The 27,788-nt window shown below is 40.6% G+C and overlaps 3 protein-coding genes and 1 long non-coding RNA gene across 5 annotated transcripts; 3 read left to right on the top strand and 1 right to left on the bottom strand.

Moving 5' to 3' along the window:
* Positions 1-294: 294 nt before the first annotated feature.
* LOC119536002 lies at positions 295-11,855 on the bottom strand. Of its 2 annotated transcripts, none has more exons than XR_005217336.1 (5): positions 10,473-11,855; positions 10,249-10,356; positions 7,731-8,044; positions 7,519-7,616; positions 295-375 (listed from the first exon to the last, which is right to left on the bottom strand). It is a non-coding gene; the product is annotated as an uncharacterized LOC119536002 (long non-coding RNA). The 2 variants fall into 2 exon arrangements; XR_005217337.1 differs by having other exon boundaries at positions 7,731-7,918.
* Positions 4,221-17,349, top strand: MS4A1 (membrane spanning 4-domains A1). The gene is made up of 7 exons (XM_037838449.1): positions 4,221-4,451; positions 9,914-10,090; positions 10,536-10,658; positions 11,886-11,931; positions 13,545-13,792; positions 14,555-14,656; positions 15,546-17,349. Exons 2-7 carry the CDS (start codon positions 9,932-9,934, stop codon positions 15,759-15,761), a joined length of 894 nt encoding a protein of 297 aa, XP_037694377.1. The 5' UTR covers positions 4,221-4,451; positions 9,914-9,931; the 3' UTR covers positions 15,762-17,349.
* Positions 17,350-24,057: 6,708 nt separating this feature from the next.
* On the top strand, positions 24,058-24,845 carry LOC119537470 (protein DBF4 homolog A-like). Its single transcript, XM_037839934.1, has one exon. The coding sequence runs from the start codon at positions 24,171-24,173 to the stop codon at positions 24,711-24,713; it is 543 nt and encodes a 180-aa protein (XP_037695862.1). The 5' UTR covers positions 24,058-24,170; the 3' UTR covers positions 24,714-24,845.
* LOC119537469 (protein DBF4 homolog A-like) lies at positions 24,706-26,189 on the top strand. Its single transcript, XM_037839933.1, is given in 3 exon segments — positions 24,706-25,497; positions 25,500-25,683; positions 25,685-26,189. Coding segments are annotated over 3 exon segments (1,350 nt in total). The 5' UTR covers positions 24,706-24,836.
* Positions 26,190-27,788: the final 1,599 nt, after the last annotated feature.

The raw sequence follows: 27,788 nt of genomic DNA, 5'->3' as shown, positions 1-27,788 counted from the left end.
ATTAGTAAATACTCATTGCACGTTAATACAAATAACATGTTTGTTAAAATAATGATATATTCCAGAGCATAAAATTAGCATGGAGGGAGGCATTGCTTTATATTTTTGCAAATCTCTCTAATGCAAATGTTCCCAAACTAGGCTTGCATATTTAGATCACCTGGGGAGCTTTCAAAAACCCCCATGCCAAGATCACACCACGTATCAATTAAATCCAAATGCGGGGGGAGCCAGGCATCTATATTTTTAAAAAAATCTCCAGGTGAGTCCAATGCAGAGCAAAGTTTGGAAACCACTGCTTTATCCTATTGGAAGACAGCTGGATCCTCTTAACTGCTTTGTAGGTATCTGCTGTGATGTCACATGTTCTGTAGCCTGTGGAGAACACCACATAAACTCATGAAAAAATAAATGAAGAACATGAGCGAAAAAGGCAGATAACATCTTAGTATTATTATGAAAATAGTTTTGAGTTCACAAACACCTGTAAAAGTTTCAAGGACCCTAGGGAAGCTCCAAATCACACTTTGAGAATCTCTGTCCTATATTACCTTCCACTGACTGGAGACCTGCTGAGTATTAGTGATCTTACCTGTATAATCTCATTTAATTGTCGTGACAACCCTCTGAGGTAGGTGCAAATAGCCTCATAGCACAGACAAGAAAACTGAAGCTCACGGCGGGTAATTTTCTGAGATCACAAAGGGAGGAAAATGTGGAACTAGCATTTGAATCAAGATCCCTCTGACCCCAAATCCCACTATCTCAGGCTGCTTTGGCGCAGAAAAATTTATCACACACAAAGAAAGAAACTAACGCATTGGCTTTCATTTCTGCTATAATCTGGAAGGAGAAAAGCCTAAAAGTGCATGTGTGAGGATGGGAAGACAAGCGGGATACTAGGAGAAAAACTTAATTTTTGATTTCCATTGGAGTGAGATTCTGATGAAAAATGTTCAGCAATTGAGTAAGGTTCCGATATGCAAGGTTGGTGGTACCTCTATGGGTGAGGACCCTATCACTTAACTGGCCATTAGCTTCTAAGACAAACTTAGGGTTAAAAATGGGTTTTGCCTACAGAGACAGTTAAAGGAGTAGTGGTTGCCGCACACTCAGGGGGAGAGATGGAAGGAGTGAGGGAGGATGAGTAAGTGGAGCACGGGGCATTTTTAGGACACTGAAACGATTCTGTAGGATACTGAAATGGTGACTACAATGACATTATGGCATTTGTCAAAACCCATAGAACTGCACAACACAAGAGTGAACCTTATGTGAACTATGGGCTTTGGTTAACAATAATGTATCAATATTAGTTCATCCATTATAATTGCTGCAAGGTAATATTAAAGGAAACCGTGTGCTGCAGAGAGCAGGGGCATGTGGAAACTCTCTGTACTATCTGTGCATTTTTTCTGTAAACTTAAAACTGCTTTGAAAAATAAAGTCTATTAAAAATAATAATATGGGTTTTGCCATTTAAAACTGAGACTTGAGCAAATGCCTTTATCTTTGGGAGCTTTCAATTCCTGGAGTAAAAATGCAATAATAATACCTTCCTAATGGGTTTACTGTGAGGCTTAAATGTAATATGTGAACTGATGTCATCAGAGCCTGGAACTGAGTCACTTAGAAAATGGTAGTTTTTTGTGTGTGTTTTTTTTCTAGTTACAATAGAGGGTCTCTTGCTTTCAAAACATCACATTAGCTATGTGACTTTGGGCCAATGATCCCCATTCCTTTAGTTTCCATAATTATAAAAGAGAAGTAATACCATATTTTTTAAGACTTTTATATGGACCGTGCTTGTCATAGATGTAGGTATTCAACTAATGTTACTTTCCTAAATGTTAAGGATTTAAGGTAGTCCCTCAGAGAGCAGAAAGAAGAGTTCATAAACTATAAGGCTCTTAAGTAGTGAGTGTACACTTTCTTAGTTTGGATTATTTATAAGAACAACACTGGGATTGTCTGACCTGTAACCAATTCTATTTGCAATTAGACTCTTAGTGTTACTTCTGAGAGGCCCTGCATTCTCCCTTACCAGCTCTCTGAAACCAAAGTGCGACTTCCATCAGCAGATAATTCTAGGTCCAAGTGCCTTGCTGAGTAGTTAGGGACAGATCACAATATCACTGCCTAATACTGGATAGCAACAATAGGAGAAGGAACCAGCCCAGAACCATCACCTCTGACAGCACTGCAGAGGAATCAGGAAAATCTGCTCTGTTTTCCAAGGACATGCAGAGCAACGGATGAGTGAGGCAATGAGAAATAGCCTATGGTAGTTTTCATAAAAGAGACAAAATGTTCCAAGGATTTAAAAAAAAAAAAAAAAAAATGGAGTGCTAGGAGTTGGAGGAAATAAAAGGAAGAAAGAGTTCTATCAGGCAAATATTGACTACATAATAGTTGGCATACATTTATGTAGACTTTCATAGAGATCATCATTTGGGAAAGAGAGGTTCACTAGATCCTAGCAAATTCAATTCAAATCCAATTCAAACAGAAAAATTGTTCATGTGTTATGGACCTAATATCCTCAAACATTACAGGGGAAACAAAAATAATTGAACAAATAAGGATCCACCAACAAATCCAAATTTTAGTGAGGGTTTCAGTACACGCAAGCACTGAAAGGTCAGTCGAAACCAGCAAAGAGAAAGCAAAAGTTTACTAATTCATCCTTTTTTAGGAGGAGTCTCACATAGACACACCTAAGCAATCTTACTGACCACAAGGATGAGAGGAGCAAACAACCCAAGGCTGACTGGGAGGAAACAGGGCTAACAGAGAAAAAGCTACAAACCATCAGGTTGTGCGATCCCAATAAGTCTCATCTGTGCCAAGCATTTATCAAGTTCTGTCCCTGCCCCCTGCTCACTAACATGCAGGCCCACACCTCTGACCAACCCAGCCCACCATCCTGGGCTCACACCTTGGCCATTCTATTACTCATACCCTATGAAACCATCATCCCTCTCACCAGCCTTTCAAGCATTGGGGAGATACTCAGACCCACACTCAGAGCATTTTAAAAGGACAGTGTGTCTTCTCCCCCCACCCCCATAGCATTTCTGAGAGATGGTCACATGGATTTTACTTGACTGCTCCTGATGACAGCAAGTTCTCTATATGAATGGTAGCCTCTTCCACTGGCAAACAGCTCCAATGATGCAGAGATGACATTTTTTTATGTTGCAAAAAAATCAGCCTCCCCAGAACCAGAACTTCTTGTACCCGCTGGTTCTAATCCTATGGTTCCAGATTATTTCAAAGAAAAGAGAGGCAAAGGGGGAAAGAGAAAGAGAGAGAAAGGTTGAGAGAGAATGGGGGGGGGGGCAGGACTTGAGACCAAGATGAGAGAAATTAACTTATCTCAGATTGGGCTATGTTAAAATAGAGCCCTATTTCAGGTCTTAGATTAGCCGGGCAAATAATTACCTAATTATGGCCCTGGGTCTCTAACAAAATAAAGCAATGTACAAGGAAAATAAAAAGTGATGAAAAATCCAACATATGAAGGGTTAATTGTGGGGGGGAGTGGGAATAACCATGTCTTTGGGCAGAACTTTCTTTGATTCATCCCCAAATGTTTAGACTGCCCTGGCCACCAATTCCCTCCATTTCCCCACCTGATTCAGCGCTAGGTTTGATTGCCACATGGCACCAGCCCAGACTAAAAACACTGGGGACACAAGAGAACTGGAAAGAGGGAGAAAAAGGGGGGTAATAGGTAAAAGTGCCATTTCAATTTGTGTCCCCAAATGTGGAAGCTAATTCTTGCCTCAGACTTCCGAGTACATGTTCTACACCCCAAAAACATGTATTTTTTGGGCCATTTCTGCTAAATCCAACCCAAGATGTACATGGTCCCACTAGAGCCCTGATAAGTGTGCGTAAATGCGGGTAATATTTGGAGGTCGATGTGTACAACACTCCCAAATGTATGTGCTCAATGATTTTTGAATTTATCTGCATGGATGCCTCCTCCCCACCTACTCACCCCAAAAAGTGAAATAAAAAGGTAAAAGTCAGTCCTATCAACTCATCTGTGGGGAATTTCTAGAGTCCTTCTTGCCCTTGGGGACCCACCATCCACACCTGTTTACAGGGTGGGGGCTGCAAAGTTCTTCTAATTAAGGCAGCATGAAGCTTGCCAGGCTGTCCCCTGGGGTCTTTTTCAAGAACTGAAACCTCCTGGTAACGCAGAAGCTTTTTTGTATCTCCTTCGGCCCTGGTAAGTGTGTGTTAAACCAAAGCAATTGGGGCAAAGCTCAAGGTAGCAGAAGCTACTGATTTCCCGTCACCTGGTATCTATCAGCGATCCCAGCCCCAGATCTGACCCATCTCATTTGCCCTCACCACGTCTTGAGAAACTGGCAGCATCTACTGATCTCTGCAGCCAGCATCCGGATCAGCCCTGGAGCCCTGAGGCCTTGGAGAGGCAGGTAAGAAACGAATTTGCTTCCTTTAAACAACTAAACGGATGAGGCATAGGTTGGGTTTCAGAGCCTGTAGATTCCCAGCTTTCATCCTCGGGTTTCTCTGGTCAGGTTTTTCTGATGGTTTCATGGTTTGAAGGGTGATACCAGGGCTCGCTGCCCACCTACTCATTTAACCACACTCCCCCTCAAAACTGCCCTGGGCAACCTAATAAGCGTCACTCTACAAATGTGGTAGATGATGACTAGCTGGTCAACAAAGCATGGCTTCTAACCTGCTGAGTTCAGGCTTCAGCTCCACTGCTTACAAACCATACAACCAGAGACAAATTACTAAATCTCAATGTGCCTGTGTCCTCATCTAAACAGTCGGGGAAATGAGGTGGTATGAAGATTATACGAGCTAAAATCCTGCCATTCTGAAACAACCTGGTACCAAATAGGAAAGTAATCAGCCTCATGGTTATAATGAAAATAACTTCATTGCATTCCTCTTGATTTAAAGGCTTTTGTCTCCATTAAATGTAAATACTCCTAGACATTAAGCCTCATAGGCTAACATTTTCTGGAGAGATTGGTACCAAACTAGGCACATAATCCTGCCTCAAATTGATCACAAGAAGCCTCAGTGAGAGTGAGCACTAGAGACAAGAAGTTCTGATGAAGGGCAATAAAAATGGATTTTAAACATATGACAATTGTTTCCTGAAACAAGTATATAATGTGATTCCCCTGCCCTGTTTCCCAGACAATCGCTTGCTCACACTGACCACCAGGTAAGGTGAAATTACCACCTTTTGACCTGGCACCCTGAGCATTTGCAAACCTGCCCTGTGAAACCAATTCAATTTAATGTTCAGCTGAAGGTGTTCTGAGCTCATAGAACATAATCTTGGGATACAGGGTCCTGGAAGGAATTTACACTCCATTAAAGGAGCTAAGATGTGACAAAAGGAAGAAAATAGTTGACAAGCAAGGAACACACAGAGCTATGGGCTTTGAAGGAGAAGTCCTCCACTAAGGTGAGGAGAGCAGGTCTACTGGGTGCAAGGAGGCCTCATATGATTTGAATGACTAAGGGGGAGTCTGAAACTGTTGGGGATGGAGGGGAGGAGCTTGTCAAAGCTCAGAGACATCAGAGAAGAGAGCAGGATCCGCGTCTAGAGCAGTGGCTGTGGGTAGGTAGGGAGTTAGGAGAGTAGTAGGATATGAGCTTAGAAAGTTGCATAGAGCTGACCTGCAGCAGTCCTGAGCAGCCAGGTAAAGGGTTTCTTCATAGGAATGGCAAGCCAGTGGCAGAGTTCAAGCTCTGGAAGAGCGTGACTGTAGCAGTGGTTTAGGGAGTTTGAGCTTAGTCATGTGGAAGAAGGATTAGAAAAGAGAGAGATCGAAAGCAGAAGAACAAGTTTTTTATGCTAAAAATGAGGAAATGAGAACCAAAGTCAAGGGGTGACGCTGGAAGTAGAAAAAACGTCCAGGTGCAAGGTACACTGCAGAGGCTAAAACGGCATGACTTGGCAATTGGTTGAAGGTGGGAGATGAAGGAGCTGGAGAGAAATATGGTTCCCGCTTTTTAAGCCCAGGTGATGACAAAATAGAAAGAAAGTGATCTGAGGGGTTACTCCTGAGAAAGGAATCAACTGCAGAGCAGGGCTTGAAGAGAATGGTTCCAATTCAGTGGCTCCAGCAGGAACTACTAGCAAAGTGTGGAGGAGTGAGCGGGTGGTGGGGAAGTGGAGGAAGACAGCGGAACGCTAAGCTTTGAAGAAGCTGGGGGTAAAGGACAGGGGAGACTGGGCAGTGGCTGAGGACCTTGCTCGGTTAAAGGAAGGGGGCTTTGGAATAAGGGAACGCCGCAGCACGTTTTAGTCACAAAAGAAGGATCCAGTAGTAACATTTTTCTTTATGAGCATTGAATACTTTATAAATTGCAGATTATCTCATGTTCTTAAGCTAATGCTATGAAGTGGGTAAGGGAAGTATCCTAAATTTCTAGAGAGATCACAAAAGTAGCAAACAACAGAGCTGGGACTAGCTCTTTCAGCTACCTCACACCACAAATAGAGTAACAGACTGAAGAAGCAAGGAAGAACTGATTTCTTTGAAGGAATGAATTCATGTTGGAAGGAGAGGTGCTGAGGAGCTCACGCAGAGAGGAAGGAAGTAAGAACATCATTCTTCCTCAGTCGTAAGTGCAAAGGAGGCCGGAAAAGATAAGCACGCGAAGCTATTTTGAGTGGCGAAGGGGGAAATTGAGGTAACAAAAGTCAGACAGCTTTGAATTTCTCACTAAAAGATGGTACTTATTGGACCTAAAAGTCATCATTCAAACCACCACCCTAAAGGCGGTAAGTTCTTCAGTGAACAGACAGGAAACAGTGCTGCCTTTTAAAAACTCAAAAACGGTTTGCAAAAGTTGTTGTAATGACATGGGGCAGTGTGTGATAAACTGAGTCCTGATTTTAATATAGTTGAACATAAATGAAATTCCACTCTTATCACATTTTGACCAGTGTGGTCAATAACCTCTCCTACTCTACCAACCTGTCTTTGGTCATAACTCTGTGTTGGAGACTGGCTAAATCATTATGAACAACTTTTTAAAAAAAAATTATAAGGCAAGGCTTCAGGAGTCTACAATAGTCTTAGGAGAATGAGGGCTAGTTTGACATATCCCCATGGAATTAATTTGTTCATTACACAGCCCTCAGTGCCCTGGTAAAATAGTTAAGAGAGAACGTTTATATGACAATGAAGTAACAGAGAGATAATCATGTTTGTGTTTATAGATTAATATTTCACAATAACATTTGTTGAAGAAATACAGTTGCCATGGTAAAGCACCATTTTAACAGGGGGATAAAAACTATTTTCTCCAGAGCCATCACTACCATTAGCCAGCACAGAGTCCCAGTAGCTCTTGCTTATACAAGTTTTATCTCTTCAACAACACAGACTATAGCCGCGATCAATAAATTGATGAAGGAGAAATTAAAATAAGGGTAGTCCACTCATCTCCTTCTGTCCAAACAGTTGCTGACTTTGCTCTTTAGGGTGTCTCCACTAAACTTACCCCTCTGGAGAGGTGTATGGCGACTCTCAGCTCATTCCCTACTTGGACATGGGAGCTTGGGAAAATTCATTTATCTCTCTGAACCTCCATTTCCTCATCTACAAGAAAGGAGGCAAAATGCCCACTTACTAAAGACAGTGTTACAAGAGTTGGAAACAACATACTCAATTTTCTTGGCACATGGTATGTACTCAATAAACAGCTGTACTTACCTGGTCTAGACTGTGATACAGCAGAGAGAACATCAACCTCAGAGCCATTGTGGCCGTCTCCAGGCTTGGCTCTGTCACTAGACGTGTGATCTTTAACAAGTTCTTTCCCATTCTTGGGCCACAGGTTCCTCATTTGTCATCTGTACAGAATGGTGCCTGAGGTTCTGACCAGCTCTGAAAATTCTGTCCTGTGACCAGAATCAGTTTATAAACTCTATTTTAGATGACAGTAATAGATTCCTTTTGGTTGGTGGTCTTGGGTGGTTTAGGGGCAAAGCAAATTCCTGTACTCGGTGACAGCTGGTAATCTAGGGCTGAGGGAAAATCGAGTGAGAAATGCTCAAAGCCCCCTCTCTCCCCTCCAGCCCATACCCAAGGCAAATATTTGGTTTTTATTTGATTTAGAGTCAACCAAATAGCACATATATTTCAAAGGAGAAGGGAGGAGGTCATACAGGGAAGGGAAGGCAAAATTCCTACTCCCCACCACCTGGTCCCATGGAAAGAGTAGAGCAGCCAGCATTAGAATGTCCCTGGCTTCACTTTCATTCTTTAATAGTCATGTAACTGAACAAGTTACCTAACTATTCTGTTTCCACTTCTCCAAATTAGGGCAATGATTCAGCCTTAGTCTATGATAAGAGGCTCAAACAAGATGACAGATGTGAAATCTCTTTGTAAACTATAAAGTAGATTCAAATACGAGGCCTGGGATTCTCCCAAACACCTGTCTTGTAGCACACCTGCAGTTATCTTGCTCAGTGTGACTTTGATGAGATAAGCAAACTGGACAGAGAGTTTGGCTTCCAAGGCTCATTCCATGATTGTCGATAAAGACAAAACCAAAAATGTGTCCCCAGGCAGTGATTCCCAGTTCCTAGGCAAGGACCCAACAGAATCCACATAAGTAATTGACATAAATGAATCAAAAGGAAGCATGAGATGAAGACGGGTGAACAGTGTTAAAATGCTAGAGCTGGAAAGGAACTTGGCAATCACCTTCTCCCTTCAGAAATGAAAAAATTACAAACACTAACAACAAATAGCATTTACTACATTCTGCCTTTGTACTAGGCCCTTTCACATATGTTCACATTTCTCCCAACATCTCTGGGAGAGAGATACTGTCCTCATTTTCCAGGTGGAGAAATTAGAAGTTAATGCTGAGAAAGGTAAAAACAATAACAAGAACAGTAAAACAACAGCTAATATTTATTCAGGAATGATGCTTTACATGCATTTATCTCTTCAATAATATTTACTAAGAAGCTACTAAATCCAGGGACTATTAGATACTGAAAAACATAGGACCAAGTCTCTGTTTTGATGGAATATTCTAGTGGGGAGAGTCAGACAAGAACCAAGTAAACAAAAAATTGAGGTAATTTCCCACAGTGGTAAGTGTCATAGAGCAAATAAAATAGGGTGTTGTGAGAGAGAAAGAAACTAGGAGGATGCATTGAGGATTGAATATTCAGGGAAGATGTCTCCAAGGAGGTGACATTTAAGCTATACCTGAACTAAAGAAAACCAGCCAGGCACAGACCACCAGCCCATTTAAGTCTTCTAGCAACCCCATGAGATGGGAATTATTATTTCCATTTTACAGCTGAAGGATCTGAGGCTCAGAGTATTTAAATAACTTGTCCCAAGTCTCAACAGCAAACAGAAGGATCACAGTTTCAACCTAGACAGTCTGACTCAGGAGACCACAGTCTTATGTGTAGCACTATGGGGCTTTCTTAAGGCATCTTGCTCAAGGCTGCAGAGTTAGAGGGAGAGAGAGGACTAGAAGTAGCCCTCCTGGTTCCAAGGACCATCCTCACTATACTCTGTCATCCTGTCATGGGGCCATCCCATTGAATAAAGGCATTATATGCAAAAGGACAAGAAGATGTCAAAACAAAAGGCATTTTCTGATATTTAAGTATAAGGCAAGCATTCGGGTTGAGAGACAAAGGACATACAGCCACACGAGCACAGTGTTCTTTACAAAGATAAAGTATGCCCCAAACACAGCTGTCAAGAACTGGCAGGGACTCCTGGGCCCAATCACAGGGCCACACCATAGGGAAAATCCATGTCTACCCTTCCATAGAGGGAAGGCCAGAGATGCATTCAGATGTGGGATGCAAAATAAAAGACTACTGAAAATCATGTTCCCTCTCTCCTTTTATCTTTAGAAAAGTTTTGAGAGCAAAATGGCAACACCCAGAAATTCAATGAGCGGAACTTTCCCAGCAGAACCTATGAAAGGCCCTGTGGCCATGCAACCTGTTCAGAAAACAAGTATCAGCAGGGCGTCTTTACAGACGGGAGTCACGCAAACGCGTCTTCATGAGGAATCTAAGGCTTTGGGGGTAAGTAGGTGTCCCTCCGCTCCTACCAGCTGATGTTGTAGACTAGGGTACAGGATTTGATCCAACTTGCAGGGATTCAACCCAACCTGAGATATTTGTTATGTCTGACACCATGGGCCAAACCAGGGATGTGTCAAGGAAGTTATCATCTGGAATACCTCAGGGTAATCTTTTGGTCCCTTGCAATGTAGGGGCTTGTGTATCTAGGGGTCCCCCATCCAAGTTTGTAGCCAGCATCTCCAGCATGTCTGCTCTTTGGCAATATCCTAGGTAATGAGGAAAATTGATGTGAACAAAAAGAGATAAGGATCTTGGCACCTTCCCCACTTCCTTCAAGCATCCTCCACTGCCCCACATCAGCAGTCAAGGATTCTAGCCTTACCTTTTACTTCTAACTGGGTGACGACTTCAGTTCATCCATCAGTGCCCCTGTTCTCTCCTCCAGGCTGTCCAGATCATGAATGGGCTCTTCCACATTGCCCTGGGGGGAATCCTGATGGTCCCCATGGGGATGTACGCACCCATCTGTGTCATTGTCTGGTACCCCTCTTCTGGGGAGGCATCAATGGTGAGTAGAAAATAACAACCATTTGGGAGGTGAGCAGACAAAATATTTAAAGCCCCCGAGGATATGGGATCATATTCTGTGTTGATCATTTCTGTGTTGAGGAAAATATTGGGGGAAGAAAATAGTTATTGGACTAGAATAATTTAGTGGGAGCAAAGGTTGAGTAAATTGAGTGGGAAATCCCATAGTTGAGAGTCAGTGATCAACCTTCACATGGATTCAGGGAAAGATACCCTGCGTGGATCTACACAGGGAAGGAAGATTTTTCCAGGAAGGACTTCTCCGAAGTCAATTTGGAGGTGGAGAGGGGGCTTCAACATTGCACTATAGAGCATGGTGATTTGGGAAACCGAGGGAGCAGAAGCATCCCATTATTCCCAACTGCTCCTTCTTCCCTCCCATTCTGTTCAGTTGTATGGTACCAGGGGAGAATTAGTCCCACCCCAAGTTAATCTCCTTTTATCAGCAGAGCAGCACTATCCTTTTGGCTGTTTTGTGTACGTGGTTTCCAAGCTTATAACCCCGTGTGTGTGTGGTATGGGGCAGTGATATTTATTTTACCATGACACGTTCATAGCTGCCACTATAAAAAATGGTTCCAGGAGTGACATTTTCAGCACAAAAAGACATGGATTAGAATAAGAGCTTCCTCCATTTCACCACCTGAACATTAGAAAGGAAGATGAGAAATAAACATCAGCATTTCCTGTGGCAACCAACATTTTATTGATGTGCTTATGGCATTTAGGACAAATATTTCCTTCTACATTGATTCATTCATCACTGGCATCAAGGTCACTGAAAACACTGTCAACCCCAGAGGTCAATTCCATGAATGAATAGATAGATAGATAGATAGATGATAGATACATACATACGTATATACATACGTAAATATCTTTCAAATTCACAGCTTGACTATTAATTGAAGTGGAAATATGGGTCATGCTTCTTCAATTTTATTATATTCCTAGTCACAAGCTCCAGATTGCTGTGTAAATTCCATGGATTAAATGTCATTGAGCCTGAATAAATATGACTGCTGAAAAAAAAATGAGTAGGTCTCATCCAAACAGGTAGATAGGTTAGTGACAGTGGCTGAAAGTATAGATGGCTTCTCTACAACCAATGACCAGTTCTCAAGGTTAAATAGTATCGCCTTCTCTCCCTTTCTCCTCCTCCTCTCTCTCCCACCCCCTTTCCCACCCAACCCTTCTCTCTTTACAGTATATCATTTCTGGATCACTCCTGGCAGTGCGGAGAAAAACCCCAAAATGGTTTGGCAAGTAATCATATATCCTTCTTTCCCATACATTAGCGAAATATCTATTACCCCAGTTGAAAACAGGGACCTTTAGAGAGACTTGGAATCACAGTGGCATTGAGTTCTCTCTCAACCCTAAAAAGCAAAGGTTCTTCCATCCTGCTGTGATTTTATTCATTAAAATACCTGGAAATGAGATCTGCCTGAAATACGTCTATGGAAACAGAATTCAAGGCAGATCCAGGAAGAACGTGTTTTAATCTTGTGAATATTAGGTGCTGTGTGAGGCTAACAGACCTTTTCGAAAGCTGTATGATTTCATCTAGACCATCACTTGGGAAAATCTTCTAATGGATGTTGTGGTTGATTCAAATACTAGCCAAGTTAACTCTTAGCTGTAACCTTGAGCAAGTCAGTTTAATCTTTATGTACTACTGAGTTTTTACCTATAAAATGGAATAGTCCCTGCTATAATATGAAATGGGCATGAGGATAAAAATGGAGTAACATATGGGAAAACACTTCAGAGACCATGAAGAGCTACACTGTATGGTCTTGTTTATATAACCTCTAGGGATTCAGAGACATCCAGGAAGAGGCTGCCCCTCAAAGCTCCTAATTCTCCCCCTTTTGGGTCAGGAGGTCTCTAGCAAGCTTCCTCCCACACACAGTTTGAATAAAATCCTCTCCCAACACTCTATATTTACTGAGCTATTACTAAATTGAGACACTTTCAAAAGTCAAGGATGGGCTGAGTGGTCTGAGATGACTGGAGGTGGTCTGACAAATTCAGTTTTGGGGTGGGATGGGGGAATAGTTTATGAAAACAGTCAAATTCTTCTACTCTCCAAATTCTGCCAGACCTACTGACTTGCCAACTGTAGGTCATAGAGCCAGGGATGAAACAAGTGTACCCTAAAATTCATTACTAATAATCCCAGACCATCGTGGAACTTTTCACATTTATTTTCCTGTTTCACCCTTTGATTAGCCTGGCAAAGAAGGACACTTAGACCCATGTCCTCTTACTTATATGCTCCTTAGAGACATCAGTCTCTTTGTACTTTGAAAGGTTGGTGGCTGGTGCTAATTGCAACCTAAGTCAATGGGGGAATAAGTTTTGTTGTTGTTGTTTGTTTGCTTCCATTCGACGATTCAGACCTAAAGGGTTCTATCTGCTCTTTCTCTACCCATACTCATAATATTGTCCCTCTTCAGTGTGTCCTCTCTTCCTTCTGTCTTCTAATGCAGACAGATAGCAATCTGGCTACTAGTTATCTTCATTTATTCAATAAATATTTATTCAATTCCCACTGAGAATGGTGGCATGAAAGGGAAGTACAAGGATACAAGATATAAGAATTAAGGACCATTCTTAGAATTTTGGCTTAATAAATTGAATGGCTAGTGGTGTCATAAAAATGAGATGGGGATACTGAGAAGGAACAAGTGAGAGATCAAGTCTCCATTTGAAGTAACAAAGAAGCTGAAAACAACTGAAAAAAGAACAGTAGTATGATTTAGGTGTGGTGCATCTGTGAGGCAGGGGAATGACATCTGGAATTCCTTCCTACCTTATATTCTCCAAATGGAAAACAAACCCAATAAGTAAATCTTTGTGTCTCCATTTCAGGTCAAAGGGAAAATGGTAATGAACTCATTGAGCCTCTTCACTGCCATTTCTGGAATAATTTTTATAATCATGGACATATTTAATATCACAATGTCCCATTTTTTTAAAATGGAGAGTCCAAATCTTATTAGAACTGCTATGCCATATATTAACATATACAACTGTGAACCATCTATGCCCTTTGAGAAAAATGCTACATCAACAGAATACTGTTACAACATACGATCTGTGTTCTTGGTAAGTGCGAAATTGAATTTCTCTCCAAGGAGGAAATAGGGCATTTTTATTATGAGCACCACCTCTAGATCCAGACTGCCTGGGTCTGCTATATACTATCTATATGACCTGGGGCAAAAGTATATCCACCATCTGCTTCAATTTCCTCAACTGTAAAAATGGGGATAGTAACAGTACTTATGGGACTGTTTTGAGAAATAAATGAGTTAATAATAATGGATCTGTCACATAGAAAGTGATATATGAGTGTTTGCCATTAGCAATACTGTTGATAATATTACTAATAGCATCAGTATTTATTACTATTAAGCAAGATTCACAATGGAAGAAATACTTAAGTTGTTTTGTACACCTTTTGGCTCGAGGAGATTTTAATGTAGAGTTTGAAGGGGAAAAATGCATCTCCCCAAGTGTAGAAAAGTTTCCTTGGCATGATACCTCACCACCTAAAGCTGGCTATAATTTAATTTGGTACTCAGTAATTATTCTTTCTTATATAAAATTGATTCTTCAGTTGGTTATCCCTGCCTTACTTTCTCCTAGAAATACACAGTAAACATCTGTGGTCACCCAGGAGTTGTGCTAATGGCCAGGATTATAAAGACACTGTCTTCTGTACAAGCAGTCCCTACAGCTTGTCATTATTTGCTAAGCAATGGATCCTCTTGTCGTTTCATTTTATTCGACAGTCATTTGTTGAGCACCAACTCATACTGTGTACCATTAATACATTTTCATCCGCATCCTTTTGTCATTCTTTAGGGCATTTTGGCAGTGATGCTGATCTTCTCCTTCTTCCAGAAACTTGTGGCAGGTGGCATTGCTGAGAATGATTGGAGAACCCTGTGCTCCAAACCCAAAGCTGTAAGTAGTAGTCATGCTGATGAAAACCACATCTACAAAGGCTCTCTTATAAAGAATGCCATCTGATGAGACTTTGAGACTGGGAAGTTTCGTGGAAAATTAACTTAGTGTATTTCTATAAAGCAGAAAATACTAATAATGAGGGAAAATGTCTTGTCATTTGAAATAAGTCCAAAGATTAGACAGAGGATGCAGTTCTATAATATGTGTCTTACTAACTTTTGGTTCTGTTGGATGTCAGGCTTCCATCTTGATTCTATGATTCCGTGCTCAATGTGTGGAAGCAGGACGGTTGAAGTTGAAAGCTGACAGAAGCCACTAGTTCTTTGACTTCATTTCTCAATTTTCCTCTCTTACCACAAACCCACCTTTCACCTCATTCTTCTTCAAAAGCAATAGGCTCAAAGAGGTTCCAAAATTGGGAGATATGGATATCCCAGTGATTAGATCACTGCTTCAGAACCATAAAATGTTACATTTAAAATAGAATTTTAAAATCATCACAAATGCCTTCATTCTTCAGATGAGGAAAATAAGATAAGAAAGAGAGAATTGCTCTTCCAGGGTTATATACACTAAAGGCAAGTCAGAATTAGAATTTAAATGCCTCTGTTACTACAAGTTTTCTCCCCCCAGTACCATGTGATCACTCCACGCAGAGTGGCAAATGCCTGCTGGCCTTTGGGAGTTATTCAGACTTGAGTTTTAATAAGTAAGTGATTTGATAAGGATCTGAGCACCGAGAAATCAGTCCTGGTATTTGGAGGCAGGTGGGAAATAATATAAGCAGCATAGAAACTTAGAGGTAGTTGATAATATTTATATAGATTGTTCAGAAAGATGCTAAATGGTCAAGGTCAAGAAAGGTTTGTTTAATTTTGTGTTCTAGAATATTGTTCTACTATCAGCTGAAGATAAAAAAGAACAGGTGATTGAAATAAAGGAAGAAGTGGTTGAGCTAACCGAAACATCTTCCCAACCAAAGAATGAAGACGATGTTGAAATTATTCCAGTCCAAGAAGAAGTAGAAGAAACAGAAATAAACTTTCCAGAACCTCCTGAAGAGCAGGAGTCCTCACCAATAGAAAATGACAGCTCTCCTTAAACTATATTTCTGTTTTCTCTTTCCTTTTTTGGGCATTAGTGCCCACAACTTCCAGGAAGGCATATCACCCCCAAGTCTTGGGGCACACTGCATGTATCATCTGCGTCTCTCTCTAGCCTTTGCATGGGGTGACCACAGCACGCTTCTGTCTCACATTCAGAGAACGTAGCCACCTTGACAGTTGTGTTTTCTTGTTTCTTGTTTTGGGTAGCTTTCTTATACACTTTTTTTTAAAGCCAAACGAGTGCTGCAGGAGGTGAATGTCCACTAGCCTTTTTCTTGGATAAGACTTTTTAGTGCAGTAGTTTTTGCTTCATTTCTTCCCTCAGCAGCAGGGAGACTCAGCATCTGAAGGAAAAGATAAATGACTTTCATGCCATCCCTAAACTCTCTTCAGTTCATTCCTTCCACATCCACATTTGTGATGGAGTCCCTTTTGCACCACTGTTTCAAAGGAAGTAAAAATAAATGAGAATGAGGTGCCTATTCCTTTAACTTATCATGGGGCTGATACTGTGGCACTTTCTTAGTGCCTCCATATCTCATTAGGGAAGCTCGAAGTAGCCATTACCCAAACCTTTGTACAAATAGCTTATCGTATACATGTACATGTCTCTCTCCCTCTCTTAAGTTTCCCTAACTCCTGGTTATGGAATTAGACTCTGGCTTATATTAACCACCTACTTCTAGTCTTTAGGCAAGAGAAGAAAAAAACGAGTGAAGGAAAAATGCCATAATGAGTACCCAAATTTCAAATGGTATTCAACACTTGTATTTATAGACTCTTTCCAGTTCACATATAATACCATTGGATCTTCCATCTTCAAGAGAGAATCACTGCCACTATTTTACAAGTGATTCAAAGATGTAAAATAACTTGTTCAAGGTCATAGCTAGGAATTGTGGAAGCCTCGTATCATACGCAATCTTCTTATGCAAACCACGTGATGTTTGAAATGACCCGATTTCCTATCCAAATGTCTTCATGAACCAACAGCCAAGTCAACTGGTCTTTCAGGCACCTACTCTCTGAGCAGCAATGTGTTAAGAGAGACATAATAGGAGTCAGATATCAGGTTTTACCCCTTAAGGATAAAAGACTTAGATATTCACCCACTTTGAGAAACTACTTTTTCATTAATATATAATTAGATGGTATAATGCAGACACTAAGTGCTATAGAAATTCTCACAAAGAAAATCATACTTGAAAATAACATAATTACTTAAAATGTCAAATCTCAGGCAATGGCTACCCTATTTCTTAATTCCTGTTTATATTCAGAGACTATTACCTTACCTAGAAAGAATGTTAGACTAGGAAGACATCGCCATGATCTTGTCAACTACCTTTGAGTATTTGCTACAAATTGAGTGCTGTCAGATTGTAGCAGGTATCCAGACAATATAATTTCCACTCCCCGTGGCATTTCCACTTTGTTAGGAACTACCACTGGAAGATATTTCCTGTAATCAGAAGGAAAAAAAAAAAAAAAGGAGGTGGAACATTTCTCTATGTAAAGTCCTCAAAATTACCTTTAAGTGAATAAAACAATAGCTGTGTTCTGGTTTGCAATTAATGATTCCAACATTGGTGCTTCCTGAGTCTTCTTTAGCTTTATATTGCCAGACCACAGGGAGGCTAATATAGCCTTGAGTGCATAATCATATAGCCCCAACCTGGGTTTGATGCCAGGTCATCAAATATCAATATATATGTATTCTTCTATACACTTTCCCAAGCAAAATTCTCACCAAATATGTCATTAGTAACACATTCCTCACTCTCAGCACTCCAAAGCATGACTGAAATACGTGGCAGGCACTCCTGCCTTGAACTGGAAGACAGGGAAGAGATCATGGCAGGCGCAGGGGCAGAATAAAGGAGAAATAAATTGAAATCAGAAAACCATCAAAAATACAAGATCTCATTTCTACATTATTTTCTCCACTTCTGAAATACATGGGAAGATCCCTCTTTAAACCCATGGTTTCCTTAAGTATTTTATTTCATGCCTTTTAATGAACTCAAATAATTGCTTTTTCACTGGCTTCACATAACTCCTTATCATATAAAACACCTTTAATGTCTACTGTTAAAGAAGAATGAAAATCCCTGATCACCTGTCTTCCTAATAATCCCTTTGGTAATACAGAATCAATAACATTGCCAAAAGAAAATATACTTTAAGTTAAAGATAAGTTCTCTGGTCTTAATTATCTTTTTCTCTCTCTCTTTTTTTTTTTTTTTTTGCAAAAACAATCTTATAAACATAAAGGAAGTAAGCCTTAAAAATCAATATCACTTACCGATTGGGAGGTTGACTTCACCTGTTCTCATTTTTCCTAGTTCTTTTATAATCCTTGTTCATAATGGGTGATAAATCACCTGAGTTTGTCAAGGATTGAGGGGCTTCCTGAAATAAGAGATTTTCAGCACTGAAATCAAAGTTAGTCCCAAGCAAACCACAATGGTTGGCCACCCAAGTTCATTGTAATACACAATGGTGTCCAGTTGTAAGCATTGCATAATAAAATCTGCTTTTTGTGCTTAATATTTTATACTTAATATTCAATCATAAATATTTCATTGTTGACATACATTTTTCATAAGCAACATTTTTATGGCAACTTAGCATTTCATTGACTCAATATGGATTAATTTACCATTCCTCTATAATTGGAAAGTATTTTCAATCTTTTTTCCAAATCACTTATGAAGCTACAAAAATCATATGCAATTTACATATTTCCTCTTCTCATTATTCAAAATGTGGCTTCAAACTTCAGGCCTTGTCAAAGTCTATTGGTAGGAAGTACTCCTAAATATTAAATAAAACAGTAATTGAATTTTTATTTAACTTTGAAAAGAAATTAGTCAAATATCCAATGCACATAAATGGTAGCTTCAGATTGATGAAGTGTGAGTTAATTTATGGAATTTTGTTTTAAATGGTTGGTACATAACCCAAAATACCAGTGGTACTGGGATTTCAAATCTGAAAATTTACAAGGTTATGTCTGCAGTCCCTTAAGGAGTTTCCTTTAAATTCAAAATGTGGATGTGTTCTCTGTGCTAAAGTGGACCAAGCAATATAAAATGAACATGGCAGAATCATATGGTGGCAAATTCAAAATAAATTAGGATTCTTCAAAGTAGTAATGTTTGCCTCTTATTCATCTCTTCCCCTGGTGCCTTAAAGTAAGAGAATTAATCTTACCCTGTATATATTCTGCTTCAAGAGAGAACAAAACCCTAAAGGAGGACACAAACTATTCATTGGGAAATCATTCATTCACTGACTCAAAATATTAATTGTGCCAGCCTATTCTGCAGCACAAAATGTTAAGCAAAAACTATCACAGTCCTCTACTGTTGGAGGTTACAATCCGATTGGGGAGTGAGACATTAGTAAAATATCCATCAGCCACCTACTACAGGTAAGGAATAATTTTAAGTATAGAGGGTATTCTGGTTGCTAAAGCTACCATTATACAAAATACCGTAAATGGATTGGCTTTTTAAAAGGGGATTTATTTGGCTACAAATTTAAAGTTCCGAGGCCATAAAAGTGTGAAAACTAAGGCATCAACAAGAGGATACCTTCACTGAAGAAAGGCCTATGGTGTCCGAAACACCTCTGTCAGCTGGGAAGGCATGAGGCTGGCGTCTGCTGTTCCTTTGCTCCTGGGTTGTGTTTCAAAATGGTTTTCTCCAAAATGTCTCTGGGTCTCTCTCAGCTTCTCCAGGGCAAACTCCAGGCTTCATCTCTTAGCTTAGCATCTCCAAATGTCCTTCTGTCTTCATCTCTAACCATTTCTAAGCATCAACAAGCATCTGGGTCTGTGTCGACTCTTAGCTTCTCTCTTAAATACTCCAGTGAACGAATCAAGACCCACCATGAATGGGCGGAGCCACACCTCCATGGAAACACTCAATCAAAATGTTCCATCCAACAAGACTGGGTGAAAAGATCATGGCTTTTCAGCATCCCATAACAGTTTCAAACCGGCACATTCTACCCCCTGGATCCCAGAAAGACATGTTCTTTCCAAATGCAAAAATACATTCATTCCATCACAGTATAAGTAAGTACAAAGCCCTAACATTATCCTCTGGGTATGGACCTGTGAAACTCAGAACAAGTTACCTGCTTCCAACATACAAAGGAGGGTCAGTCATGGGATAAATGTTCCCCATTGCCATAGGGAAAAATTGGAAGGAAAACAGGGTTTAAAGGCCAAAACAGTTCCTAAAACCCACAGGGCAAATCTCATTAGATTTCAAAGTTTGAAAGTCATTTATAGAATGATGTTTATCCTTGGGGCTTGTGCCTGTTTAAATGTATTATGCCCCCCCAAAACCCCATTATCTTTGATGCAATCTTGTGTGGGCAGATGTATCAGTGTTAATTAGACTGTAATTCTTTGAGTGTTTCCATGGAGATGTGACCCACCCAACTGTGGGTGATGACTCTGACTGGATGGTTTCCGTGGAGGTGTGGCCCCACCCATTCAGTATTGGCCTTGATTAGTTTACTAGAGCACTATATAAGCTCAGACAGAAGGAGAGAGCTTGCTACAGCCAAGAGGGACACTTTGAAGAACGCACAGGAGCTGAGAGAGGAGTTTCAGCTTACAGAGACATTTTGGAGATGGCCATTGAAAGCAGACTTTTGCTCCAGAGAAGCTAAGAGAGGACAAACACTGCAAGAGCAACTGACAGTGACATTTTGAAGAGGAGCTGCGGCCTGGAGAGGAACGTCCCAGGAGAAAGCCATTTTGAAACCAGAACTTGAAGCAGACACCAGCCACGTGCCTTTCCAGCTAACAGAGATTTTCCAGATGCCACTAGCCTTTCTCCAGTGAAGCATTAGAAAACTAGAACAGGGCTTGAGAGAGCAGGAGTCCAACCCTTTCCAAGAGACTTCATGGCAGCCCTTTTCTCTCCAAATGCTTGGGCGAGTGCTCCAACATATCCACACATTGGGGAGACCACCTTCTCCTCAGCCCCACCCTGCTCAAGCATCAGGGTAGCACCCGGACTCTCTTCCATCTCCAGGGCACACACTCAACCCCTTCAGAAGACCGGGGTGTGGCCAGGTTCTCCCCAATCTCCAGGAATGTGCTCTACCCTCTCTGAGGCCTGCGGTGGCAGCACTCTTCCTGAGCATTGAGGCAGAAGGTCCATACTCTGCCTCCAGGGCAAACTCACCCTTTCCACATGCACGAGTTGGTCCACTCTCTTGGCTTGAGATTTCTTGGCTCCAGACCTTAGCTTCCATGGTTCTGCCTTTGAAATCATCTTTCCTTCAATTTATCCCTTTTATGTCCCTTTTAGTCCAGACTCGCAGTGGGTCCATTTATACAGATCTTGCAAAAAAATTTGTTGGCTTGGCATGTAGCACACAGGAGTCAAAGCCATCAGACAATAGGACTTTCCACAAATCCTTTCTGGATAACTCCACTTCCAATCCTGGCATGTACTGAAATGGCTGGCTCATTACAGGTTTTGTTAAATCCTCACATGGGGCTGTAGCCTCTAGGGTTTCACTTTCTGGAAACCCAGAGTTTTCCAGACCATCAGTTTCTGGTTTCTTTGTACACACAAGTTCAGTTCTCAGCTTCTCTCTTTCCTTCTCACATTTTACTATAAGCTACAAGGAGAAGCCAAGGCTTCACCTTCTACATGTAGTTTGGAAATGTCTTCAGCTAAGTATCCCAAGCTTTTGCTTCAAAATTCTTCTTTCCATCTGAACCAGGACTCAATTTTGCCAAATTCTTTGCCACTTTAAAACAAGTATTGCCTTTCTTCCAGTTGGCAATTTCACATTCACCATTCTGCTAAAGACCTCATAAGAGCTATCCATAGAGTCCATATTTCTACCAGCATCTCTTCAAAGCTATCTAAGCTTTTTCTATCAAGCTGCTCACAATTCTTTCAGAATCTTCCCCTAATCCATTTAAGAAGCCATTCCAACATGTTTGGTATCTGAAAACTCAGCAAAACCCCAATTCTCTGGTACCAAAATCTGTTCTGGTTTCCTAATTCTGCTGATATGCAAAATAACAGAAATGGACTGGCTTTTATGAAGGGGATTTATTAAGTTACAAGTTTACAGTTCTAAGTGTCCAAACTAAGGCATCAACAAGATGATACCTTCACTGACAAATGGCTGATGGTATCTGGAACAACTCTATCAGCTGGGAAGGCAGCCTCTGGGCTTCACCTCTTAGCTTAGCATCTCCAAACGTCCTTCCGACTACATCTCCAAGCATCTCTAAGCATCAGCAAGCATCTGGGTCTGTGTTAGCTCTTAGTTTTCTCTCTTAAATACTCCAGAGAACTAATCAAGGAACCACCCTGAATGGGCAGGGCCACACCCCATGGAAACACTCAGTCAAAATGTTCCTCTCAATAAGACTGAGTTAAAAGATCATGGCTCTTCTGGGTTCCATAACAGTTTCAAACTGGCACAGAGGGGTATACACAAAGAAAAGAAAAGTTCCTTGCCCTCAAATGTCTTAGTGCCAAACAGGAGGTAACAAAAACATTTAGGTTGGGGGGACTTCTGGGTAAAATGGCAGAGTAGGGAGCTCCAGGACGACTCCAGAAAACATATAGTGGACATGCAGGAACTGTCTAAAGCAACTGTTCTGGTGACCCAGAGGCCAGGGGAGCACTGTACAGCATCCAGGGAAGAGCAGAACAAAGAGGCTGAGAAACTGCAATGAAGGAGTAACTAAAGAACTTCAGTGCCTGCTGGTGCCTACCACACTTGTAAGGTGGACTGCATCAGAGTCCAATCCCTGGCTAGCTGCAGCACATGGAGAGGGACATGGAAGCCCTCTTTCCCAAGAACAGGATGGGGGTGGGGGAACAGACAAGCACTGATCATAGCTTTTGGATCTGTAAATTTGGATTGCTGGGTCCCAGCTCTGAGCCACTATTTTAGCCCACCCCAGGCAGGGCTGCCATGGGTACAGTTTCAACACTGCCCCCAACAAGGGTGGTGCCAGTGGAGGTTTAAAGACACAGTACCTACTTAAGGCTGCAGTGAACACTTTGCTGAAGAGTGCCATCTGCTGGACAAGACTAGAAAGCAAAGTTTTGGGGAGCTATCAAAAAGACTTTTTAGCGTCTTTCCATACCCTCTCCCTAGGGCTCTTTGGAGTGATCTGTACCCTCTTCATGGGTCTCTGGTCCTATTTCGGCTAGGAAATACTGACTTAGGAAAGTCCTATCTGGGGTGACCCTCCTCCCAGTATTTGCCCTCCAGGCAAAAGCAGCTAGAAGCAATGAAAGGAGAGGAAAAAAGAAAGCAAAACAAATAGATACAGAACAGATCAAGATTACAGAAGGAACAGAGGAAAAGAAGCTTTCTCTGGGAGGTGAAACAATTGCACACATACTGCAATCTTAAAATTGTACCACATACCCAGGACAAGAATCAGACGAAAGGCTGAGAAAATCTGACCAGTTAAACATGGCCAGTTCTATAATAAATTGAACCAAATGTCAAAGAAGAACCTTAACACAAAGCCAATCAACAATAAAATCCTAGGTAAGAGAGAGAAACTGACCTTCAGGGTAAACTCATCAAGACAATCAGATGGCTAGACATCATCAAAAATTTACAAGCCATATTAAGAAACAGGAAGATATGGCCCAGTCAAAGGAACAAATTAAAACTTCAGAGGAGACACAGAATTTGGAACAACTAATCAAAGATATTCAAAAAAAATTCCTAAATCAATTCAGGGAGATAAAGGAAAATAAAGCTAAAGAGATAAAGGATATTAAGAGGGCACTGGGTACAAAAAGAAAAAACAGAAATTAAAGGAATGAAAGGCACAATAGAAGAGATTAAAAATACACTAAATGCATACAACAGCAGCTTTGAACAGACAGAAGAAAGAATAAGTGAACTAGAAGATACTACAATTGAAATTTAACAGACAGAAGAATAGATGAAGAAAATAATGGGAAAAAAATGAGCAGAGTCTTAGGGATTTGACTAATAGCACAAAGAGCACAAACATGCATGTCATGGGTGTCCCAGAAGGAGAATAAAAGGGAAAGGGTACAGAAAGAATATTTGAGGAAAGAAGAGCCAAACATTTCCCAACACTTGTGAAAGACAAAAATATACATGTCCAAAAAGTACATGTACTCCAAACAGAAGAAATTCTAATAGACCTACTCCAAGACACATACTAATCAGAATGTCAAATGCCAAAGACAGAGAATCCTGAAAGCAGCAAGACAAAAGTGATTCATCACATACAAGGGAACCACAATAAGACTAAGTGCCAATTTCTCATCAGAAACCATGGTGATGAGAAGGCAGTGGTATGACATATTTAAGATACTGGAAGAGGCCCAGTATGTAGGTGCCAGGCGGCTGCCATGAACTCCGGAGCCATGAGGATTCATAGCAAAGGACATTTCCAGGGTGGAATCCAAGTCAAAAATGAAAAAAGCAGAACATCTTTGAAATCTCTAAAAACCGATAATAACAAACCAGAAAAATCCAAATATAAGCCACTTTGGGGAAAAGTATTTTACCTGGACATACCTTCTGTCTCAATATCTGAAAGACTGCAAAAAGACATTAAAGATCTTGGAGGGCGGGTTGAAGAATTTCTGAGCAGAGATATCAGTTATCTTATTTCAAATAAAAAGGAAGCTAAATTTGCACAGTCCTTGGGTAGAATTTCTCCTATACCAAGTCCAGAATCTGTGTATACTGCAGAAACCACTTCACCTCATCCCAGCCATGATGGAAGTTCATTTAAGTCTCCAGACTCAGTGTGTTTAAGCAGAGGAAAATTATTAGCTGAAAAAGCTATCAAGGACCATGAGTTTATTCCTTCAAATAGTATATTATCAAATGCCTTATCATGGGGAGTAAAAATTCTTCATATTGACATCAGATACTACATTGAATAAAAGAAAAAAGAATTGCATTTACTCAAGAAATCAAGCACTTCTGTAAGAGATGTGGCAAAAAGAGCTGGTACACAGAAAACAAGAACAGGTAGACTGAAAAAGCCTTTTGTAAAGGTGGAAGATATGAGTCAACTATATAGGCCATTTTATCTTCAGTTGACCAACATGCCTTTTATAAATTATTCTATTCAGAAGCCCTGTAGTCCATTTGATGCGGATAAACCATCTTTCATCCAAAAGCAAACTCAGGTTAAACTAAGAATCCAAACAGATGGTGATAAATATGGTGGAACCCCAGTTCAACTCCATTTGAAAGAGAAGAAAAAAAAAGGATATTGTGAATGTTGCTTGCAGAAATATGAAGATCTCGAAACTCATCTTCTAAGTGAGCAGCACAGAAACTTTGCACAGAGTAACCAGTATCAAGTTGTTGATAATATTGTATCTAAGTTAGTTTTTGATTTTGTGGAATATGAAAGGGACACGCCTAAAAAGAAAAGAATAAAATACAGTGTTAGCTCCCTTTCTCCTGTTACTGCAAAGACTAAACCAAGAGAACACCTAGAACTGCAATATGTTTCTCAGAAGGACTTCAGGGAGAATAAAGCTGGGCAGATGATCAAGCAAAATTTCCTGTGTAAAGAAATCCAGGAACCTGAACAGAAATTTACGTTTATTTCAGAACCTATCTCCTGCCCTTCAAGTGAACTGAGAAGACTTGATAAGAAAAAGACTAACAAATATTCCATGTTAAATCCAACTGAAAATGACACAAACCAGAATTTATGCAGCTACCTTCCCGTAAAAATAAACAAGGATGCATTCTTGATGTTTCTGAACATAAATGCATTATAAATGAAAGTTATTTAGAAGAACTAAGGGTGGATGATTGTCCATGTGGGCTACAGGCATCTATACACTTTTGTAATTTCAATAAGAATAATAGTGCATCTCAACTGAAACAAAAGTCGATACTGTGCTTTTCCAGCAAAGGATCTGAAGGAAAAGGACCTTAATTCAACATTTGGTCGTGATTCTGGTCTCCTAGCAATACATAGTTCACAAGAGCACCTAACGATTCAGGCAAACACTCCATCCCATAACCCTCTCGTTGAACCAAATGATTGTGATACCAAGAATGTGGAATGTTTACCTTCTGGTAAAATCCATCGAAAAGTGAAAATATTATTTGGAAGAAATAAAAAAGAAAATCTGGAACCAAATGTGGAATCAAAAAAGAAAAGAAATGAGTTTCTTACTACACAAGAAGAAAACAGAATTTGTAGTTCACCAGTACAGTCTTTACTGGACTTATTCAGACTAGTGAAGAAAAATCAGAATTATTTGGGCTTCAAGAGCTATTCTGAAAACAGTGGCATGTGTGATGCTATAGATATTGGGGGAGAAGAAAATTCAAATGATCTGTTGTCAATGTTTTTTTCTTCTCCTTCTACTTCTACATTTGCTGGCTTTTAGTCTTCAAACAATTTATACTTTTCAGAAATCATAAGGATCATATTCTTGAAATTTTTATAAATATGTATAAAAATTCTTAAGAATTTTTTGCCAACTTTGTTTACAGAACCAAATGTAGTTATTAACAATAAAGGTGATGTTTGCATTTTTTTCTATAAAAAAAAAAAAGATACTGAAAGAGGAAAACTGCCCACCAAGAATTTTTTCTGGCAAAACTGTCCTTCAAAAATGAGGGAGAGACCCCAGGAAGAAGATGGCAGCATAGAGAGGAGTGAAAGCCAGTTAGTCCCCCTGGAACAACTAATAAACAACAAGGAACAACTAGTAAATAATCTGGAGTAACTGCGGGGGGAAAATGTGACCGTCCACTCATCATACACCAACCTGAATTAGGAGAAATGCCCAAGATCGCAGCATAAAATTTGTAAGTAAAAACTGCAGACTCGAGCTGGGAGCCCCGCCCCCAACAGCCCAAACTGCAAAGCCTCACAATGCCAGAGAGCAGCACTCTCCAAGCAAGTGAATATAGCTCAGTTGAGCTCCAACTGGGGTTTTAATTAGCAAACATGGACTCCTCAATACAAGCTATGAATCCCCAACAAGCAGACAGAGGCTTTTGGTGATGACTGACCTTGAAGAGCCAGAGGACCTCTCTGGAAGGGAGGAGAAGCCCAGAGGACCTGGTGCTATCTCTGGCTGACAGGTGAAACTGAGGGGGGCTGCAGACCAGCCATGAAAGGGGGCTTTCTGTCCCTTTTTCAGCTCAGTGGAGAAAGCCTCAGTCATTTTTGGTTCCCAGTGCTCTGACCCAGACAAGGGTGGAGATAGCAGTCAGAAGACTATTCAAATGCTAATGACCTCTTCCTAGGGGTTGTATCTTCCCTAAGAGGAGAAAGGTGGTGCCAAGCTCTACCACCTGCCTTCCATTCAGAACCAGACCCCAGAGCCTGGGGGAAACAGCTATGGGCCACACCTCCTTACACCATTCAGCAGTGACAGGTGTCAACTGCTGGGCAGAAAAGCACAGTGATTTGAGGCCTCACAGGGTGTATCAATCTTCTAAGACACCCTCAGGGAAACTGGATACTATTGCCTCCTTCCAAGACCTGAGCCCATTCTGGTCTGGGAAAACCTGATTGGGGTAACCAAGGAAACCAGATGCCTAGATGGCAGAAAACTACAGCCTGCTTTAGGAAAAATGAAGTTACAGCCCAGTCAGTGGAACAAACCTACACTTCAACTGAGATACAGGAATTTAAACAATTAATGCTAAATCAATTCAAAAACTTTAGGGAAGATATGGCAAAAGAGATGAAGCATATAATGAAAACACTGGGCATACATAAGGTAGAAATTGAAAGTTCGGAAAAACAACGGGCAGAATCTATGGAAATGAAAGGCACAACACAAGAGATGAAAGACACAATGGAGATGTACAACAGCAGATCTCAAGAGGCAGAAGAAAACACTCAGGAACTGGAGAACAAGACCTGAAAGTCTACACACAAAAGAACAGATAGAGAAAAGAATGGAAAAATATGAGCAATGTCTCCAGGAATTGAATGAAAACATGAAACACAGAATGTACATGTCATGGGT

The sequence above is a fragment of the Choloepus didactylus genome, chromosome 6, assembly GCF_015220235.1.
Source record: "Choloepus didactylus isolate mChoDid1 chromosome 6, mChoDid1.pri, whole genome shotgun sequence".
Lineage (NCBI taxonomy): Eukaryota > Metazoa > Chordata > Mammalia > Pilosa > Megalonychidae > Choloepus > Choloepus didactylus.
Note: the sequence above shows the minus strand (reverse complement) of the source record. Positions and strands in the feature narration are given on the sequence as shown.

Coding starts and splice junctions, on each gene's coding strand:
- LOC119537470 (XM_037839934.1), top strand. CDS start 24,171: ATGAACTCCGGAGCCATGAGGATTCATAGCAAAGGACATTTCCAGGGT.
- MS4A1 (XM_037838449.1), top strand. CDS start 9,932: ATGGCAACACCCAGAAATTCAATGAGCGGAACTTTCCCAGCAGAACCT. Junction 10,659..11,885: donor CTTCTGGGGAGGCATCAATG/GTGAGTAGAAAA, acceptor CTCTCTTTACAG/TATATCATTTCTGGATCACT. Junction 14,657..15,545: donor TGTGCTCCAAACCCAAAGCT/GTAAGTAGTAGT, acceptor TTTGTGTTCTAG/AATATTGTTCTACTATCAGC.